This window comes from Pseudochaenichthys georgianus, chromosome 9, assembly GCF_902827115.2.
Source record: "Pseudochaenichthys georgianus chromosome 9, fPseGeo1.2, whole genome shotgun sequence".
NCBI classification, from domain to species: Eukaryota; Metazoa; Chordata; class Actinopteri; order Perciformes; family Channichthyidae; genus Pseudochaenichthys; species Pseudochaenichthys georgianus.
The window spans coordinates 12,650,076-12,671,793 of record NC_047511.1 but is presented as its reverse complement, the minus strand read 5'-3'; the positions used below and the strand labels follow the sequence as shown (position 1 = coordinate 12,671,793).

General features: G+C 42.8%; 1 protein-coding gene across 1 annotated transcript in view; it reads left to right on the top strand.

Annotated features, from left to right (window-relative positions):
* Positions 1-21,718, top strand: part of adamts3 (ADAM metallopeptidase with thrombospondin type 1 motif, 3) — a 204,381-nt gene that overhangs the window by 124,707 nt on the left and 57,956 nt on the right. Inside the window, exons 9-12 of the mRNA XM_034091711.2 lie at positions 7,456-7,599; positions 10,069-10,201; positions 15,596-15,709; positions 20,882-21,027. Of these exons, the coding sequence (XP_033947602.1) occupies positions 7,456-7,599; positions 10,069-10,201; positions 15,596-15,709; positions 20,882-21,027 (537 nt within the window). The remainder of the gene's footprint in view (positions 1-7,455; positions 7,600-10,068; positions 10,202-15,595; positions 15,710-20,881; positions 21,028-21,718) is intronic.

Sequence of the window (21,718 nt, the reverse complement as noted above, 5' to 3'; positions counted from 1 at the left end):
CCTCCTCTCCTCAGACTCTGGACACCTCAGCATCCTCATCCTCCGTGACCTCACTGCAGCTTTCGACACCATCAACCACCACCATCCTTCTGACCGGCACTGCTTTCTCCTAGCTTTCCTCACACACTGACAACAGTTCATCAATATTAACAACTGCACCTGCTCCCCTGTCCCAAGGTGTCCCCCAGGGTTCAGTGCTTGGTCCTCTCCTCTTGATCTTCTAGCTTCTTCCCCATCAAATCATGCGCTGCCCTGGCCTTCACTTCCACTGCAATGCAGATGATACTTGAATGCAATGCAACTTCCTCAATCAATCCCAAATGAATGTCCACAAACAAGTTAATTCTATAACATTTCTCAGACATCATGGTCGTAGTCAACGGATGATGTCTGCTCAGTTCTCATGGAGATGGGGCTGGTAACATGCTGGTAGATAGTTCAATTTTAACCATAAAACGTTCAGGACGTCTGTTATGAAAAAAATAAATGCTATTTTATAATTGGAGATCGGCCTGATTAAGACATTCAGTATGAGTGAGAGTGCATTAAAAAAATCATCTTTGACTTTGTTCCTCTCTGGGCTTGTCCAACTACCAGAGATAGACCCAGACTGGAGGGCTTATCTCTCATCTGGCCTTTGAATGTGCTGTGATCCCACATGAGTTTGATGGTTCTCATTCATAACACTCCGTTCGATGTCTCACTATGGGATGCGCCTCATCGCGGAGCAAACAGAAGCATCAATCTCATTACGCCAATCCTGATTGGCCGGTGATTCTTGACGTCAACGTCAGGGGAAATCACCCCCTATAAGTAGCCTGCGCCACGACGCATGCGTCATTCAAACACCTCTTCTCGCTTCAGAGCACATCTCGAACGGTAGCCGGGCTAGCTTAACAGTCCACAGACTGAACCCAACTAATTTTCGGTCGACGGGCGTTAGCCGGCTACCCGATTCTCTCACAGAAGAATATTATAGTCAACCTCGCCGTTCTTCCTCTGGAGTAAGGTAAGGTTTTGACTTCAAGTTAGCAACACACCAGTTGCTAACTTGTGTTTTTTCCCTCACTACCGACACCACGGTAGCGAGGACACTTTTTTCTTCTCTCTTCCACGGAGGAGAAAAGGATTACAGGAATATTACCATACCAGGTAATATCCTTGAGAGAAAAAGACCCACGCTGTCCTTTTTTCCCCCGGATTAAAGACAGATCGGTAAAAAAAAAAATTCTCGAACGTACCTGTCATGAGCGGACCCTCTCCACGCCTCACGGCGAACGAGATGGATGCCTCTCCCCCTCACACCAGAGGAGTCAGGAACTCGGAGGCTCGGCGCTGCGGTTGCGGGTTGAAAGTGTCAGGCACAGACTCACACCAGATCTGTTCGTCCTGCCTCGGGCTGGAACACGCCCAGGAGGCCATCGACAACCCCGGCTCGTGCGGGAAGAAACGCGGGAATGGGGCCCCACGCTATACCAAGCTGGGGCTCCCGACTGGACCTCACCACGGTTTCACCTGTGGAAGATGTCCTGGAGTTAGACTGCATGGAGGACGAAGAGTACACCTCTGAGTTCCTCCTGTCTGACTCGGATGAGCAGGAAGACGACATCTTCATGTCATCGACTCAGGCTGCAAAGCCGGGAGCGATGGCTGCTCCCCCGGGCGACTTCACACCAGCTTCGCCCTGTCTCAGTATGGACCTACAAGCCATGTGTCAGCGCGCTGCGGCCAAACTAGACATCCCATGGCCCGAAGTGGCCAAGGAGACCTCCAGGTCCCGTTACGAGGGAAAACTTTTTTCCCAAACAACGAGGGCAAAGAAGCAACTCCTCCCGGTCTTCCCGGAGATGTTGGATGAGGTGTCGGTCTCGTGGAGAGACCGGCCCTTTAGCAACAAGGCCCCAATCCAGGGTGCCTCCTCCCTTGACTGTGACGGTATGGAGAGGCTCGGCCTGCTCCACATACCACCTATGGAACCGCTGGTGGCAACCCACCTCCTACCGAGGATGGGCCAGCCGCCAAGCAGGAACCCCACGCTGCCAGCAAAAACGGACCGATTCCAGTCTATCATGACGAAACGGGCCTACAGAGCCGCAGCGTTGTCCGCCAGGGCTCTGAACGTTTCCTCGATGCTAACCGCATACCAAGCGGAGCTCTGTGAGGATATGTCGAGCAATCCTGGACCGGCCACTCTGGACGAGATAGCCGCGGTCACAGACATTTGTCTCCGTGTCCAACGCTGCGCCGTCCAGACCGGGAAAAGGAAGATGTGCTTGACATGCCCATCGTTCCCGAGGGTATTTTCGGCTCCGCTCTCGCTTCCATGCAAAGGAAGTGCGAGTCGAAAAAGAAGAAAGACGAGGCTCTCCACCTTTGTCTCCCTCGAAGGGTCCAGCCGCGGCCTTTGCAACGGCGGCCCTTCGCCCACGCTGCACCGCGCTCTGCTGGGTTCAAAGTACCGGGACAGCAGAGGGCGCAGCCCGCCCCGAGTCCCCAGCCCAGGCAGGAGACGAGGGCGAGTTGGTCTAGAAAATCTCCGGCTCCGGCTGTAGCCCAGGCACAGCCGACCCAGAATTTCGGCCAGCAGGCGAGGAAGAAGAAGCGAGCGGCCTGAAAGCCCCTCCTTCTCCCCTCCGTGGCGGAGCTGGAAGTTCCTTCCCCAGCTCTAAATGTGTCCCCGCCGCCTCGAGAGATGCCTCAACGCCATCCTCAAGTCCGCACAAGACACATGTCACATCGTTATTGTCTGAATAAACCATTTTCCGCTGACGCATCCAGGCTCCGGCCAAGGGCGCAGCCTAAAAAAATGAAAAGAAAGACAATAAACAGTCCGTTAACCATAAATCCCCTTCTGAGAGCAGCTACGGCCTCTCTCAAAAGGCGGATAATAAACGGGTCTGTGAAGGCACCACCGCCACGCGCATGCGCAGTGCCGGTTGGGGCTTTAAGGGCACTACCGCCACATGCGTACGCAGTGCCGGCTAGAGCTGTAAAGAACGGCCCGTCAATCCTTCCCCTTTCAAGAGCAGCTACGACATCTCTCAAAGGACGGATTATTGACGGGTCCGTGAAGCCACCGCCACACACATGCGCAGTGCCGGCCGGGGCTTTAAGGGCACCACCGGCACGCGCAGGCGCAGTGCCGACTGGAGCCGTGACGGCACCACCGGCACACACATGCGCTGTACCGGCTGGAGCTGAAAAGGCACCTCCGTCACGCACATGCGCAGTGCCGGTCGGAGCCATAAGAGTGACATCCCAGCTGGCTCTAAGGAGCATACAGCAGGAGATACTCACGACGTCTGCCTGGGCTTCTCAAAACAGTTATAATTTATCTGTGTTCACAAACCCAGAGAGAGTCAACCCACATTCTGGAGAGAAAGGTTCTCTCTCTCCCAGAAAGAAGGGTTTTATCTATAATGCCCACCGAGCGGAGTCAGATTACGGAGGAGAATGTCCTCGTAAAGCACCCGCTCAACATGGGCCTCATAATAAAACTAAACCCCGAACGCCACGGCTTACGGAGAGTTTTGGTGATTATGAAATGCGTAGTGGCACTACACCCGACTTTTCCAGTGCGGGACGCGCCTACGGGTGCAGTCCTTTCACGGAAGGTGGTCACCACGGACGCAGGTCAGACGGGCTGACAGGGGACTTACGAAGGTCGCCCGGTGAGAGGTCTCTAGAACAGAGACTTCCAGCGGGCACGCGTAAATTACCCGGAGCTTTTAGCGGTGTTCCCCACCCAAAAATGCTTCCTGCCTTCTCTCAGAGGACTTCATGTCCCCGTGAGGATAGACAACACGATATCGTGGATGAACCGCCAGGGGAGTTTGCGTTGTCTCCAGTCACACACACTGGCACACAAACTGATCCCGTGGAGCGGCAGACGTCCCCTCTCTCTGAGAACGACACAAGTACCGGGGGTTACGCACCTAGGGACAGAATTACTGTCAAAAGGTGCACCACTCTATGCAGACTGGACTCCTCATCCAAGGATCGAGAGTCCGCTGTGGGTGCGTTACGGCGGAGCCGTGTTAAATCTGTTCGCAAGGGGAGAAAATGCTCAATGACAGCTGTTCTCTTTAATGCACGATTTAAACGCACCGTTAGGCGGGGACACACTCGTACACGATTAACCTCCGGGTCCTCTGTACACGTTCCCACCCCTGGTTCTGTTCCCCTTAACTCTGGCCAGAGTGAAAGAGCAACGCCACACATCACGTACTCTGATGTTTCCGCCCTAGCCCGCAATATACGGGCTGGCGGAGATATATCAGCTGTTGTGCGGGCAGCCGTGGCAGCCCCCACCACGCAGGGACAGATTGTCTCAGGCGGGGGAGGCGATCCTTCACCCACGCCCAGAGCACGGGGCACTATGGGCCTGACCCGTGAGTGGTACAATCTGAATACAGTGGGACTCCCTCAGAAAGTGATAAACACTATTCAGAGTGCGAGAGCTTCCTCCACCAGGTCTCTTTACGACTGTAAGTGGAGGGTGTTTGAGGAGTGGTGCCTTCAAGAAGGGCACATCTCTTTTCAATGTCCTGTCGGGGTGATTTTATCATTTCTACAGGACTTGATCGATAAACACAGAGCTTTTTCCACGATCAAGGTGTACCTGGCTGCTATTGCTGCATGCCATGTGGGCTTTGAGGGTAAGACGGCTAGCCAACATCCTTTGGTTTGCCGTTTTATGAAGGGAACTCGCAGGCTCCTCCGTGTCTCCAGGTCGCTGGTGCCCTTATGGGACCTGGCAGTGGTTTTAAATGGGCTCAAAATGACCCCATTTGAACCCCTGGAAGGAGCTGACATGAAACATCTGTCACTCAAGACAGTGCTGTTACTGGCCCTGGCATCCGCCAAGCGGGTCAGTGATATCCATGCACTGTCTGTTCATCCCTCATGCACTCAGTTCGCCCCAGGGCAAACGAGAGTGTTGTTGAAGCCCAACCCTGCCTTTACACCAAAGGTGGTTGGTTCGTCTACCCCGATTGACATTGAGGCATTTCCTCCGCAGCTGGTTTCCTCCGGGGAGCAGCAGCAGGATCTATTGTGTCCAGTCCGGGCTTTACACACATATATGGACAGATCAAAAGAGCTTCGTCTTAATGACCAACTCTTCGTGTCCTGGGCTAACCCTCACAAGGGTAAGCCTGTTACTAAGCAACGACTATCCCACTGGATCGTGGAAGCGATTGCTTTGGCCTATACGAGTCAGAATCTGCAAGCACCTTTGGGTCTGCGGGCTCACTCGACTCGGGGCCTGGCTACATCCTGGGCTTTGTTCAAGGGTGTTTCCATCCAGGATATCTGTGCGGCGGCAAGCTGGTCTTCGCCACTCACTTTTGTCTGCTTTTACAGACTGGACGTCTCCGCTCCAAGCGTGGCCCGAGCAGTGCTGGGCACCTTGTTGAGTCGGGACTCCACCTGTTAAATTCTGGTTGATCGGTGATCTTCGAGATAAGCTCGTCTGGCAATACGGGAGCTACAATATCCCATAGTGAGACATCGAACGGAGTGTTATGAATGAGAACTATAGGTTACTTACGTAACCCCAGCACTCAGAGTAACATGAAGTGAGATGTCTCACCAGACGGCCCTCCTTGCTATGGTGAAGCGAGAAGAGGTGCTTATTTTGAATGACGCATGCGTCGTGGTGCAGGCTACTTATAGGGGGTGATTTCCCCTGACGTTGACGTCAAGAATCACCGGCCAATCAGGATTGGCGTAATGAGATTGATGCTTCTGTTTGCTCCGCGATGAGTCGCATCCCATAGTGAGACATCTCACTTCATGTTACTCTGATACTGGGGTTACGTAAGTAACCTATAGTTTCTTTGAGAAGGAAGTGTGGAATTCATTGCTCAACTTTATACCACTATATTCCAGCCCTGAGTGAATGGGATAAAGTTGTGTGATAGAACAATACAAATCTACATCTGCTGGTGAAAACATTGTCATACATCTCATACAAAGAATCAAAGAACTCAAGGAAGCAGCTGTTACTAACGGCAGTGGTTCAGTCTGTAGGGCATTGGATTTTGGACCGAAGGGTCGCTGGTTCACGTCCCAATCGGAACAAAAAATACGGAGTGTGGACTGGTACTGGAGAGGAGCCAGTTCACCTCCTGGGCCACTGCCGAAGTGCCCTTGAGCAAGGCACCTTGCCCCCAACTGCTCACTGGCGCCGGCTAGACTGGCTGCCTCCGCTCTGACCTCTCAACTGCATGTGCATGTGTGCATATAACTGTGTGTGTATTTGTACATGTGCATGATGTAAAAAGTGTGTACTGTGTGTACTGTATGTACCTGTATACAAAAATGCATGTGTGTGTGTATGACAGAGTGGAAACTGAATTAATAAAGGTCCATTTTCTTCTTCTTCTTCTTCTTCTTCTTCTTCTTCTTCTTCTTCTTCTTCTTCTTCTTCTTCTTCTTCTTCTTCTTCTTCTTCTTCTTCTTCTTCTTCTTCTTCTTCTTCTTCTTCTTCTTCACACTCCTGCAATGTCGGCAGTTAAGTTTGATAGCTCGTCAAACATTTTGATTATATTAATTTAACCATCTTCTTGAGATTGGCTGCCAATCACAAACGATAACTTGTGATCATGATACCGGTACAACTGTGGCTGCAGACATTTGTCACTGTTTCTCATTGCATTTCCAGTCTCTTCAGTTTACTCTCATATATATGCACAGCATTTCCAAAGGAATACTCGATGAGTTCAACTAAACCCCCCAAGTTAATTCAATAGGACTGACGGTGAGTCTGTGTTTGTAAAATATTTAGAGTGAAGAAGAGAACCCCTTGGCCTGCATTGTATAAACAGTACCGAGGTCAAGTGTTGCAATGCATTATTTATATTTTAAAATGTAGTTTTGCAGAAAAAGTTATTTTGCGGATAGAATGCCAATTTTCTATTGCCTGGTAAAACAAAGTCAGAGATCATTTGGAAATATTTACGTGATGGGTGACGTATTACTAATGCTATTTACTAAGTGTTTTTAATGCAATACTGAAAACAAATTCCACTGGCTTAAGTGAAGTGACATGATAAAATGCATTATTTCTGTCTTTTATGTAACATGTGGCCTTCAGATTATTATGAAGGGATTTAGGTACGGTAATATTTGAATGATACAAATGTGCACTTCTACACATGTGTATCATTCCTAAAGGGAGCACATTTCTACCTTCCAAGATGTCAAAAGCCCTCAGGCTACATCGTAACAAGCTTTGAAACATCCACCTGTTGCAGAAAAAAAAAAAGAGTTTCACATTATGTAGAAGTTATCTGTTTATAACGATAAATTATTTGAGTAATTTAGGTTGTTTTTCACTTCGGTCCCCCAATATGTCAAAGGTGTTAAATCAGCGTATTTACTTAAAACTCCTTGGGCATTTGTCAATCTGCAGTTTTATAAGTATTTCCTTGTGTCTCTCTTTGGGAATAGGCTGGGCATGGAGCACGATGGCCAAGGCAACCGCTGCGGAGACGAAACGGCGATGGGAAGCGTGATGGCTCCACTGGTGCAGGCAGCCTTCCATCGATACCACTGGTCCATGTGCAGCGGACAGGAGCTGAAAAGATACATCCAGTGAGTCCATGTTGGCAGTTTACATCCACAGATTGATCACTAATGTATCTATTATCTGGAAAGCACTCAGAGAACTCAAACCTCTATCAGGGCTAAAAAACAAACATGTTTGACCGCTAGAACATCTTTTTCATCTGCATCTGCTTTAAAAAAAGCATGAAAATATGTCATGCTAAATGGTTGCCATCATTTGTATTGGAATGAATATAAGCAAAGTGAATGTCAAATCATGATCATTAATTTATTGTGTTGCTTCAGCCATTTGTTAAGAAAAGATGCTGATATATTTAGCTGATTTTTAATAAGCCACATCTGAATTTCTTTGAAAACAACAGTATTGAAACATTCTGAGATAAGAAAAAACAAAACACATTTCTTAAAAAGAAAAAGTGATTAGATAATTTGTTAAGAAAACGTTTGGATCCAATGGGCCGATATCTACAACATTTTACAGCTCAGAAGCCAAATTCTAAAGTGCCCCATACTGTAATTGGTAACATGGTGCCACTATCTGCACCATAACATATTCCTATCAAATAGAAGTACTACAATTTGTGGAGCAATTTTGGGGAAATTCTCTTTAATAATAACCTTAAGCAACCTATATTTATAATGTCTTGGGAACACACTTAAGTGTACCTACATTAACACCATTAACCTGCAGCTGTCTTCCAAAAGCACTTTTGTTTGATACTCTGTTTGAAACCATTATTTGCAATATTTTCCATTATCCAACAGTGACAGGGACCTTGACTTTTTCACTGAGCTGCTCAAAAATCAATTCCTAACAGTGAAATGCTCAACTATTGACAGCGAAGTGAGAGATGACAATGGCATTGTGAAATCAATCAGCACACCGTTTTTTTAGACCAGCTTCCGGCTATTTTAATTGGATCCATTGCAGCAATAAATCCATAAACGGTATTAAAAGTGTTAATGCTGTGTGATAATGTTGGATGAAACAGCTTTGGTTCTGAAATGGAAAGAGAACGCTGGGGTAGACAGCTGTGCAAACTTGTGCGAGGTGCTCATTTATCACTTATAAAAATGAACATATTATTTGTCAGTTTAACAAAAGGCGGTCATGATGGCATTTACTGCAGCTGAGGCATTGTTCACCACCTGGCCATGTGCAACCAAATGTGTCCTCAAACTGACATACAGGTGCAAAACTGTCATTGAAAGAAGAAATGATAAATGCTCTGTGAAAACTGTGTTAGTTGTCAGTTAGAATATTTGCACACAGGCTTTAAAGCATTGTATGTTCGAACAAACAGTAATAAGAAGCACAACAAAATGCTAAATTGTAGGATGCTTTGCTTTTCACTTAGAGCAAGGAACATACAGTGAATTTTCAAATAAAGTATTCGATAATGGCTGACCTTCAATCAATTGGTAAAAAGCCTTACATTTCAGATAACATCCATTTCTGCAGCACTATACTTTATTGGTATATCAGCAGTCCTGTCTGTCGTATTAAACACTGAGCTGATCTGAGTTTTAGTCTGCCAACTTTGCATTACTGTCAAAGAAACACCTCCTGCCAGTGTTTTACAATCAAAGCCATCATGTAGGCTTTGATTTTAAAACATCTGCAGAAGTTTGAGTCTCTGGGGGGATTTTAATGTGAAAAGATCTGTGCAGTAAGTTTGGAGTTGAATATAAAACAATCATTTTGTTTAAAATGTAGGATATATGCTATAAAGTTGTGAGTATGAATGGACTGTGTTGTTTCCATGAATGTAATTATGTGGAAACCAGAAACAAAGAGTTACATTTCATTCAGTCTGTCTGTCTACACAAACATGTTGATAATCAGCTAAATTATTTAAATAATATATTTTTTTAACAGAAACTTGTATTTTGTCCGCTTTTTAAAATGTAAAATTAGCAAAACCTGCAGTAAAAGCCAAGTCTTTTTATTTTTTAGAATACTTTCAAGTCTTTTAAAAACACATGACTATGATTTGTATTGTGTAGTCAGGCTAGAATTGTTTTGCACCTGTTTGCCTTAAAAACCCTTAAGTCTATTTTTAAAGAATTTCAGTCTTTCGAGTTTAACACAAGTTATGTCGCCAATCTTGCAATAGAAGAATACAATTAACAAATCAATGACTGTAAAGTGAGAAACTGTTACTTACATAAAATAGATCATAACACTGTATTTGATTTTTGCCACATTACACATTACGCAGCTCTACTTGGGGTGTGATATTAAACTGATGGATTTAATGCTGTAGAATGTTATGCCAAATGTGTCAAAGGAACAGTTTGAATTCATAGCAGCACATTTTAAACTGGGGTAATCAGTTAGTGAGAAAGGTTTGACTCTTATATATGTCTATTTGGTCCTGTGATTAAAGTATTTCAAGGCCCCAGTAGACTAATCCATCTAGAAAAATGATTTAATGTTTTAAAAAATGTTCTCTTCAGTGCTTGACTTCGGTGTCATCTCTTCTTTCCCGACAGCACGTACGACTGTCTCCTAGATGACCCCTTCAAACACGACTGGCCGCAACTCCCTGAACTTCCCGGCATCAACTACTCGATGGATGAGCAGTGTCGATTTGACTTTGGAGTGGGCTATAAGATCTGCACCTCGGTGAGTACTGCACTCAGGTTACCATTTGGAGGACTGAAGACTCAAAAACCTTGTCTGTAAGAGGGCCCAATTTACTCTCCAAAATAATAACAATTTTAGTTGAGAAAAGCAGGTCCGACCTGCTGAGGCTCTGCAGAAAGCCACACAGCAGATGATGTTTGCAGTCTTCGGAGAAACTGATTTTCAAACATCAGCAGATTCCTCCAAAGATAATCAGATGCTAGATTAGGGAGCACTTCAAACAGACATCTGCTTAAAGTCACACCTGCTTAATATCTGCAGATGGTGAGGTAATTAATATGCTGGAGTCAATGCGTCTTTTCTTCATCAAATCACCTTGATCTACAAAAGCTAGATATTAATATCACGTTTCTATCAAAGTCACAGGTACAAAAGCTAATTAGAACCTTGATCTGACATAGATTGAAAAACAACAAATGTATGTAAACCTGCAAAACACTGGAGAATTCATATTTAATCATGAACCTTTTTAATTTCGCAGGAAGTTCTAAAGCTTTTCTTTTATCAAAAATATTTGTTAAAAATGCAAATTAATGGTACAAGGATTGATTTTGTTACGAGAGAGTACACTCTACAGTATAAATCGCAGCATCGGATTGTAATGGATTCTATGATGGAGTAGATTTGATCAGGTTGTGTGTATTGTGAGGAATGGGCGGAGAACTCAAAGAGGTACCGCAGCACAGAATAGTAGAAGATTTGTGGTGTTCAAGTAGAAAAGAGAGTACATTTAAAATTATAATCAAGAACAGCCCTCCAGTAAAGTGAATGTGTTACCCCCCTGCATAGGCCTACCTCAACCCATCTCAGTGAAGCTAGACACTGATCGCTCACTTCTGACCGCCTTGAAGACATCAGCAAGAGCTGTACTGAGGAATCCATTCGATCATGAAATGCAACATTTTTATAATATTAATGTTTTCAGTATTGAAATAAGTGTTTTGAGAACCACCTTTGTAATGCTTATCAGTAGCCAATCAGAGCACACTAGGCCTTTTGAGATAGTGCTGATAATTGAATGTTTCAGACAGAAAGTAATTAGAGGTCATTCAGATGATAAGTGAAACATTCTTTTGGGGAGAATTAAAGCATGTAAACATGCTGCAGTAGGAAAAGTGTGGACATGAAAAAGGTTATTATTTGTCCACTTAAAATATTATAAACTCTTGACCAGGGAAGATCCTCCACACTCTCGCTCATCATCACGATGTATTGATCATACTAACGTGTATTTCCCTCTGGACCTACGTCAAAGAGTATTTTAAACAATTAAAAATAAAATAGAGCTTGAATATATAATGATCTGCCCACTCTGCGTGTACTCTGCTGTCAATAATTGACAGCAACATGAGTGTAATCTGCCACATTTAGTTATATATATCTATATTATACATATATATTGATATATAAAATAATAGAATCTTTTTTCTTTATCAGAATATCAACAGAATTAAAAAATGTAATGAATATAAAGACATATGCCTTTAAGCATTCATACGTATTCCAAAGTTGTATAAGCACTACTTGTATCTTGAGTGAACCATGAGTAGATCTATTCAATCCAAAGAGTCCTTAGAGGAGAGCATGCCAGATATCTCATCAATCAATCCTGTAGTGGATAGAGTTTGCATATTAAATACCCAGTATGCTGAACAGCAGGCTGTCAGCAGCTCATGGAGCACAGCTCTGGGTTGGGTTATGGAGCTAGAATAACCGTCAGTACTGGGCTGTGAGTGAGGGATTGTTCTGGCTTTAATAATATATTGACAATTTAAAAAAAAAATCAAGTGGCCCCTTTTAGGCTTTTATGGGTTGTCATTCACCTGTAGTGTGTTTTATAGATGCAAAACATGGTACTGGACATGCTCAGAGGTTGACCAATCACAACAAAGCCGGCCAGCTAACCAATCAGAGCAGACTGGGCTCTGGTTTCAGACAGAGGGTGAAAAGAGGTGTTGCAGCACCTATGAGAAAAATAAAGAGCTTTTTGAACATTAAAGGAGACCTATTAAGCAAAATGCACTTTTTGATGTATTTTATACATAAATATGTGTCCCCGGTGTGTCAGGGAACTCACAAAGAGTCAGAAAACAAAACCCTCTCTCTTTTCCTCCGTACCCACATCTCTAAAAAAAAATTAAAAACTGGGTGCAAACGAGCAGATCCAGGATTTGGCTCCTATGACGTCATTGGCTAAATGTGGCACACGTGACACGTCCCAACCTATCGTCTCCGGCACACATGACACGTCCCAACCTATTGTCTCCGGCACCTCCTGCGTTTACATGCATAAAAACCTTCATAACACACAAGGGTACGGGTAATAACCGGAAAAGCATGACATGGGCCCTTTAAGAAAGAACATGTCAAGCTACAGTATGTGCTGTATCAGAAACAATGTGCGGCGTGTTGTGGGAGTAATATTTGTAAACACAGACCATATTACTCCCACAACACGCCGCACATTGTGCTAACACTCAGAGCTAACACTGTACTGGAGAGAATATGTGTAATGTAACGTCTTTGCAGTAAACCCTGCGAGAGAGAAACGTTTGAGCTCCATACTGTTTCAGAAATAAAGCTTGAAGTGGTTGGGAACATAATATGGCATTTAATCACGGCAGCGTTTAGCTGAGTTTCTCCCGGTAGAAATCTCTCTAGCAGGAGGAAGCTGCGTGACGCTACAAAGGGGCGTGGCTAGCAGCAGCCGTTCCATTTAAAGCAGAATCAGCCTTTTTGGAACAGGGCTGGAATAGAGGGGTATGAGCAGTATGATGCATGGCTTCAATGGGTGATCTGTTCGGTATTTTAAGCTAGAAACTTCACAGACATGTTTTGTATAGGTATGGCCCTACAATATATTTTTCAAATATAGTATAATAGGTCCACTTTAAAGCATGTAAATAACTCACAGTAGAGGCACAACATACATATCATGAACCTGAAAATGAGCATAATATGTCCTGTTTAAAAATATGAGTACATTTAGAATGATAATTTTATGCTTGATGTATTTTAATTTGATAAATGTGTTTTATTTGGCTCCCTTCTATGAGGTCTGCTGGTAACAGAAATACCCTAAAAGCTTTAGGAAAACAGTGTATCACAATGATCACTTACTACTGAGATAACGCTATCAGTCACACATCATTGAGAAATGTTGAGTGCTCACAAATTAAACCACATGCACAAGAGGTACTAAACTAAATTGTTAGCTCTGCTGCTGTCGTGCTCTTACTGTAGGTGAAACCAGTTTTTTGGCACCAACATGATGATGGCATCCTCCTTAAATGTAATGGACTACAAGTGGTTCCATTTTGAATTCTGTGCCATGCATCGCTATTTCTCTGTATTATTGATATTTTATGGGGTATTTATTTTAGGTCCTTGCCAAAAACTACATTTTATAAAACACTTTTAAGCACACCATGATAAGATATATCTTGCCTAATGCTATCTTTACTAATTAAAGCTTTAACACATCGTATTGCAATTTAGTAATATACGTCCATCAATCTATAGTACGCTGGAAAAAAGGTTTATGCAGAATATTACCTTGAAATAAAGATTCCTGCTTACTGTAATACTCCATTAAATCAGTCAGTCATTCGCTGGAGATCTTCTAATCAAATGTTTTAGTGCCGCAAGAGAATACTATAACAGTATACTTAGATCTCCAACAAGCCCAATAGATAAAAACCATGGCAGACTATCCAAAACTGGATTTGAATGGGTCCGTACATACTTTCCCCCTATGAAAGTATGTACTCTTAATATTTGTGTCAATAAATAAAGCACGTTATTGATGGATGTATTTTGTTATCCACACATATATTGTTTTTATATTTGCAACACCAAACCGACAGAAAATATGGTCTTAACATGACCCAGTGGTCTAGTTAATAGAAAATATATTATAAAACATAATATTAAAATGAACTCTTATTTTGAAAATACAGCTTTCTGTGTTTGAATGAGCTGCTCCGACTCTCGGTCCTGACGGACTGCAAAAATTCGACATTATAATCAAACAAATACATAAACACAAGGATAATTGTGTGTTATTGTTGAGTAAATAACAGTGTGTGGTTTAGAAAATAATACAAAATTAGAAGGAAAAAACGATGAAACAATACAGATTTCAGTATTCTGAGCCCCTACTCTCCCCATAACTGACAGCAACAAAAGTCCTACATTATTCAATTAAAATAAAGTGTGGCTTGATATTGAGTAAGAAAAAGGTTGATAAAAGCTGTGAGAATGGATCTGCGGAGAGCATTTTGCCGCGATCCCAACTCGTCTATTACAGACGTTCAGGGAGCTCTATGCAAGTCAATGGGACTCCCTGATAGTTGAAACTCGACGCTAAAGGGCCCCCCTTGCGTTGGAAAGTGACGACAAGGACCCCTACATAACGTCAACATAGGCCGAGTTGGGAGTGAGAATGTGTTGAGAATGGAGGCACAAGGTTATGATAATTTGAACGCAAAAAGTGCCAGCACGCCACTACTGGTGAAGAAGCTTAGAAAATGAGTGTGGGTGTTTCTATGGCCGTGACTTGCCATTAAGAACGAAGTACAATTCACCCAATGAGCGCGAATAAATGGTGTTCATTATACACAATGTATTGGACTGAGATAGTTATCTAATATCTTATTATAAGCTTTCAAATGAAACATGTTTGCAGTGTTAATGTGAGATTTTCCGCAGCGATTGAAGGTTGAACAGGAAAGTGACAATTGGGGAAATATAATGACACACATAAAGGAAAATATGCACATCAATACCATAAGGGAGGAGAACCTTTAATTGCTTTACCTTTTGTCAGAAGGATGCTGAGGGCAGCTACAAAGCTAATTCTCGAGTTCTCTCAATGAGTCCTGTCCGTTCTATTCTTCCTTTAAAAAAATACGACCTTGAAGGGACGAAAAACATCCCAACTCCTCTCAGCTGAGTGCCTGATAGTGGAGCTTGTAACTCTTGGGTGGCAGCTGTCCATCAGATCGTGTGACTGCGATACTTAACACCTCATAAACAATGATAGAGGGTGTCTTTTGTTTTCTCATACTGATATTCTGAACAATCTGTGCTATTGTATTAGCTGTAAAGTGTCTCCACTGTAGGCTATTTTTATTATATGTACAGTACTTTGGCATGACCAAAAATCGTTTATAAATGTGCTATATAAATAAAACTTGATTTGATTTATATTTTATACTTTATGTCATCCTGGTTTATGTTTTATACTGTATGTATACAAATCATCATCCGCCATATTAACACAAAACATTTCCAATCAGATTCATGCCTGTTACACCTAAATGTTCAGCTCACTTGACCTCACACACAATGTTCCTCTTCTCTACGTTTCAGTTCCGTACATTTGACCCATGTAAACAGCTGTGGTGCAGTCATCCAGACAACCCGTACTTCTGCAAAACCAAGAAGGGTCCGCCTCTCGATGGAACGGAGTGTGCTCTTGGAAAAGTAAGTATGTCTTTTATATGCAGTACTACATGGCCACTGGCTTGGAGAACCGAGAAAAAGGTGTCTGGACGTAGAGAAAAGACTAGAATGGCAATTAGAGAACGCGCGCCCATTGTCAATGGTGAATTCAAATTTTGAACAGTCCCATCCCAAGGTGAAATGTTGTTTTCCTATCTCCTTTGTATTCATGAGCTTTATGTCATAATGTGGAAACAAGGACACTACTGATAAGATGTGTTAGATGTGATTGCTCAGAGAATTTAAATAAAGCACAGATTGTGCACTGAATTTGACTTGTAACCAATTTACTGATATTTTGCAGAATTTAGTTCCTGTTGGAGTTTAAAAATCGTTAAAATATATATTTTTTGAAATAATCCAGTGTTTTAGATATACATTTTTACATTTTGTGTTTAAAATTATACAAAATAACTCTGAAAACAAATAACTCAATACCAAAATCACCAAAATAGTGGTTTTAAATTCTGTGTTAAAATACTGTTTCCTCGGCTGGAAATGGCGGCCATTTTGGAAACGTGTTTTTTAAAGGAATGGTATGCTCATGACACTCATTTTTACATAATTATCATCCGATAAAACAGACCAGTCTCTGCCAATCTTTTTTTTTTTTTTAATCCGATGACATTATCAGTGATTTTAAACTGATTATATACCGAAATAACATCAACACTGTGGGCGCCGCCATTTTCCGGACGTGACGTAAACCATGCGTTTGGTTTTCGAAGACACGTTGATCTCCATGTTATTTACTGTAGTTTCTCTCTTCAAATATGCCTCACTGTATCGCGAAATATTGCCACAATTCTGATAGGAACAATCCACGGAATGCTCGGTTCCATCTGTTGCCAAAAGGTAAGCGTAAGAAGTACATTCGGAGGCAGTGGCTAGCGAAATGTGGCCTGCCCGAACCGAGAGATTTACAGGCTCATGTATGCAGCGAACATTTCACATTTCCGGACGACTACTCTTGAGAGTATGATCAAACATAACATGGGATTTATGGAACAACCATTACTTAATGGAGATGCAGTACCATCGGTCTTTCTGGTGTCATCACCGACCAGGACACCAGTTCGGCCAGTAGAGAAATCGCCCTCTGCAAGTGTGAAGCGACGGAGGAGCAGAAGTAGTGCTCGGAGTAAGAATAAGGTATGTTATAGCGCATTTCCATTGCAGCGGCTAGTCACGTTTTAACGTCCTTTAGCGTCCAGGCCAGGACAGTTTTTGGTGGCCTTTCCATATAGCGTAGTACCGGCTAGTGTGTATTTTCCCCCAGTTTTTCCGGCCCCATAAAATCGTGATTCTATGGCCAGGGACAACGAAGCTGAGTATGCTAAACTAGAGAGGGAATCGCTAGCAAGGGTGGTACTACATGCATACATATAGTATCTTATATCATCTTCCCATTATACACACATGCATTTCCAAACATTTGGACTACCTATGTTGCAAATGTATTATCTTTTCAATTTACACACGGCATCTATTGCACGTCTGTCCGTCCTGGGAGAGGGATCCCTCCTCTGTTGCTCTCCCTGAGGTTTCTCCCATGTTCCCTTTAAACTGTGGGTTTTCTTCGGAGGTTTTTCCTTGTACGATGTGAGGGTCTTAGGACAGAGGGTGTCGTATTGTCATACTGTCCCATCCAATCTCTTCACATTGGTCAAAACTTCTTCCTCTGCTGACGAGTCCGAACTCAAATACTCCGCCATGTTTCCGTGTGTTGACAAAGTGAACGCATGGATGACGTCACGACCATCACGTGACTACTGAAAATGGCAAAAATGGCGGCGGCCAGACGGAATATACAGGTTTGGATAAAAAAAGAGCTATAAAATCATTATTTACCGGGGAATATCGCTGATTTCTTCAGGGTATGGTTTAAACATAATGTTTCACTAAATACTGAAGTTTTGATTAATTATCTAATGAGTGGATCATTCCTTTAAATAAATGACCCCAAAGGGATGAATATTGGTGCTTGTTTCCACTTTTCCACAAGATTTTTTTAGATATCTGCAGGACTATTATTATTATAATAATAATAATAATAATAATACATTATACTTGTATAGCGCTTTTCTAGAAACTCAAAGACGGTTTGACAGAGAATACAAATCATTTAAAAATACAAAAACAGATAAAAAAAACAGAAAATAGTGGGGGGTGGTCAGTGGTTGAATGCAGTGTTGAACAGGTAGGTTTTGAGTGATGTTTTGAATGTGGTGAGGGAGGAAGAATCTTTGATGGATTAGATAATGATTACACAATAGCCGCGATCATACAGCAGTTTTTCCAAAAGTGAGTAATAAACAATGCATGTCAGTTGCAAAACCACAGCATCAGCCTAACAATGACATATGATTGTTGAAAACAATGGGCTACCATTCTTTTGGGAACCTTTTTCACAGATGATGTAACATTGCTGCAGGGTTTCTCTTTCAGTTCACTCAAATTCACACAATTAGCAAGAGGATGCTAACATTCAGCCACAACTGGATTCACAAAACTCACATTACCCAAGACAAAATGTAAAAAAAAAGGTTTTGTTTTTTGATTTGGGATACATGCTCCCGATGCTCAATGAACACATCAGACATTACTCCCACTTCAGCTGGCTCTGCAAACTAACGCATTACTTTTGGAAACAAGCCCCTGACAATATCTCTGATAACGAGCCGCAGCGTCCCTTTCTGACCCTCTGTGTCAGTGATTGCTCTTCCCGTCATCAAGACACCCATCCAAATCCACAGACAACACTAAAAAACAAGAAACACAATCAATCCCGCCTAAACCTGCCAGCAGGCCCTGGGGCTGATTGTTTTTATTGTGTAGGCCCCCTATTTAAACAACAAATCAGTCATTTATAGCCTCGGCAGGCTCTGTGATCGCACTTCTCCACTCTCTCTACGCGCGCCTGGTCCTCTCCTCCAGATGAGTGACGTATCGGGCCTCCCTCATGTATTTGTCCGGTTGCCGTTGGCTACCCTCCACGTAGCAAGTCCTCGTCGTCCTCTCCATCTCCTCCAACATCCATCCTGTCTGTTTTTCCTCTCCCGCCACTACATCGCTATCAGAACCAGACGGCCTACTTGGCTCCGAGGCCCCGCGGCCGGCACCGCTGCCGCTCGGTACAGAACTAATATTTCCTTCCTCCTCATCCTGGCCTACAGGTTTAAAATAACCTGTAAGCTTCGGCATTTTTTGTAATAGCTGCTTGTCTCGAAACTCCTTTTCCCTCAACAATTTCCTTTTGCCACTCTCAAACTTTTTCTTCTCAAACTGTTTCTCCTAAACAACCTTCATCTGTCACTCAATCCCTCGCAATTTGAATAAGTCACATGTGAAACATATTCCCATTCTGATCTGATTGATTAGCGGAGCAAATGATCAAAATAGTATGGAGGGAAGATATTTTCGTTTGGATTACTGGTCTGGGGGAAGCGAGTGTGTGTGTGTATACGTGTGTGTGTTTGTGTATTTTTGTGCATTTGTGTGTATTGTGTTTGTTTCCCAGGGAAAACACTCACGAGAAACACCGGCTGTAATGCCTGCAGCTGTGACATCAAGTTACTCCGTTCTCCGCTTGTAATTATGCCGTTACAAGCTTCAGAGTTGTACTTATCATCTGAATTTGCCGAAATAAGTTTAATATTCTGAAAGCCAAGGCTTTGTTTATTTTAAACCAGATGAAAACAAACTGTAACGGACCCTGCCGTGTTATCTATGATTACTATACGCCTTACAATCATAATTTCAGCGGAGGGAGGGGAACAGCAGAGTGTCGAGGGAGAGCTGTCTTCTTCCCTTTACAAGCTTCAAAAATGTATTTATCGTGGGATTTTGGAAATAAAAGTTTCATATTCTGAAAGCCAAGACTTTGTTTATTTAAAAAAAAATTAAAACATCCGAAATAAAAAAATATATATATTATTTTTTATTGGCCCCCAATCTCCGTAGGCCCCTGGGCTTCAGCCCAGGTCAGCCCATGCATTAAGGCGGCCCTGAACACAATACCCATTGCATAATGGTAGACCTTTTTGTAATGCAAATAATTTCACATCAGCACTAAGCAACACACTGGCAGCTTTCATGACCCCATTAAATCAACTTGTGAACAAATCCCAGCTTAAAACAGACGTATGTCTTTGTGCCAAAAACACTCCAACCCTACACTAGCAGCTATCATCATGTAACACTTATTCCATACTACACAATCCCTATCCTTTTAACATAATGCAATTACTATCCTGTGATTCAGCACTTTATACTTGTTAATGTAGCAAGTATCTACTATTTATTCTCATTATTATTATCTTAATAATGATTGGGGACTTTTTCGTGATTGGTCCTTTTTTAATTTAGTTTTAATTTTCCCCTTTCAATACATTTCACCATTTTTACTTGTATGGTTATTTATTTTAGTATTATGTAATTGTTCTGACATTATCATGAATGATTAAATGGATATACAGTCATGCCTGAAGGTAACAGCACTCACAACTTGACACCATATCTCATAACAAACCAATCCCCTATCAATTACACAAATGTTGCATATTGTCGTTTGCTTTAGCATTATACTTGTTGATGTAGCAAGTACCTAGTATTTGTTATTATTCGTAATACTACTATTTGTGTTATTGGTCATGTCTTTTTTTCACAAAATGTTATATTTATTTAACTAACCATCATTAATTACATGGTTATATATGTTGCTCTATTGCTCTGTAATGATTGTTGCCTTTATTATTTGTATTGATTTATTTGATAAACACTCATTACATTAGATGTTACTTATTAGACGCTTTTATCCAAAGCGACTTACATACTCAATACTGTGGGCAATCCACACAGGAGCAATTTGGGGTGAAGTGTCTTGACCAGGGACACAACGACATGATGACTGCAGTGGGGTTTGAACCCCCTGATCCAAACACCAAGGCTCTATCCACTGCGCCACACGCCTCCCCCTCATACCTTAACCATCAGCACCCACCTCATTACCTACAGTATTATATATTCCCATGACACATCAATCCTCTAGCAATTACAAAGATGTCACAAAATACATTATTTTGCATCAATTCTGCTCTAAATAGATGTTATTTGAGTCTTTTATGTTTCCCTGTCTCCTGTCATCCTCTGTAGTGGTGCTACAAAGGTCACTGCATGTGGAAGAATCCTAATCAGATCAAGCAAGATGGCGCCTGGGGCTCCTGGAACAAGTATGGCTCCTGCTCCCGCTCTTGTGGTACTGGAGTTCGCTTCCGGACGCGTCAGTGCACCAGCCCAGCGTGAGTGACAGGCATTATTACAAAATGTTGACCTAAAGGAGGAGGTTGATCCTAGCTGGCAGGTATTGTTGGATAATTGAAGTGGGGAGATGTCCTTTTTTGTAACCTTAAATGTACCCTGCCTACTGAGCTACAGGGAGTATGGGTATTATTCAGGCTATCCTAACCAGAAAAAGGACAGCATTGATTCATCATACACCTCAAACTACGCATATTCTCTCTAGTTGATTTTTATGTCAAATGCAAAATGTCAAAGGAAGAGAAATCGGGCCCAATGTTGGTTTTAAAGTCCACATCACATTTAGTAATACTAGTCCCCTGTGTTTTATTCTCACCATGACAGTTTCTTTAACTTGACTCGTGGCTACGATAACCAAGGACTTTTAGGATGCGGCCACACGAGGACGAAAACAGTCGTTTGCGTTACTGTTTAGTGTCATATAGACCGTTCGGCCACACGAGGACGACCGAATACGGCACTAAACGACTGAGGAAACGATAACGGGTCCCAAGGTGGATAGAACGGCATACGCAACGCTCTGGGGGGTCCAACGGCTCCGTGTGTACGCCCTATACGATAATTTTCTGATAATGATGAGGCAATAGCCCCGCCTCTCCCCACCTCTGCTGCTCACCCCCACGTCAAAGTAAACTGCACACTGCATTCAGATTATTTATCTTTCTCTCGATA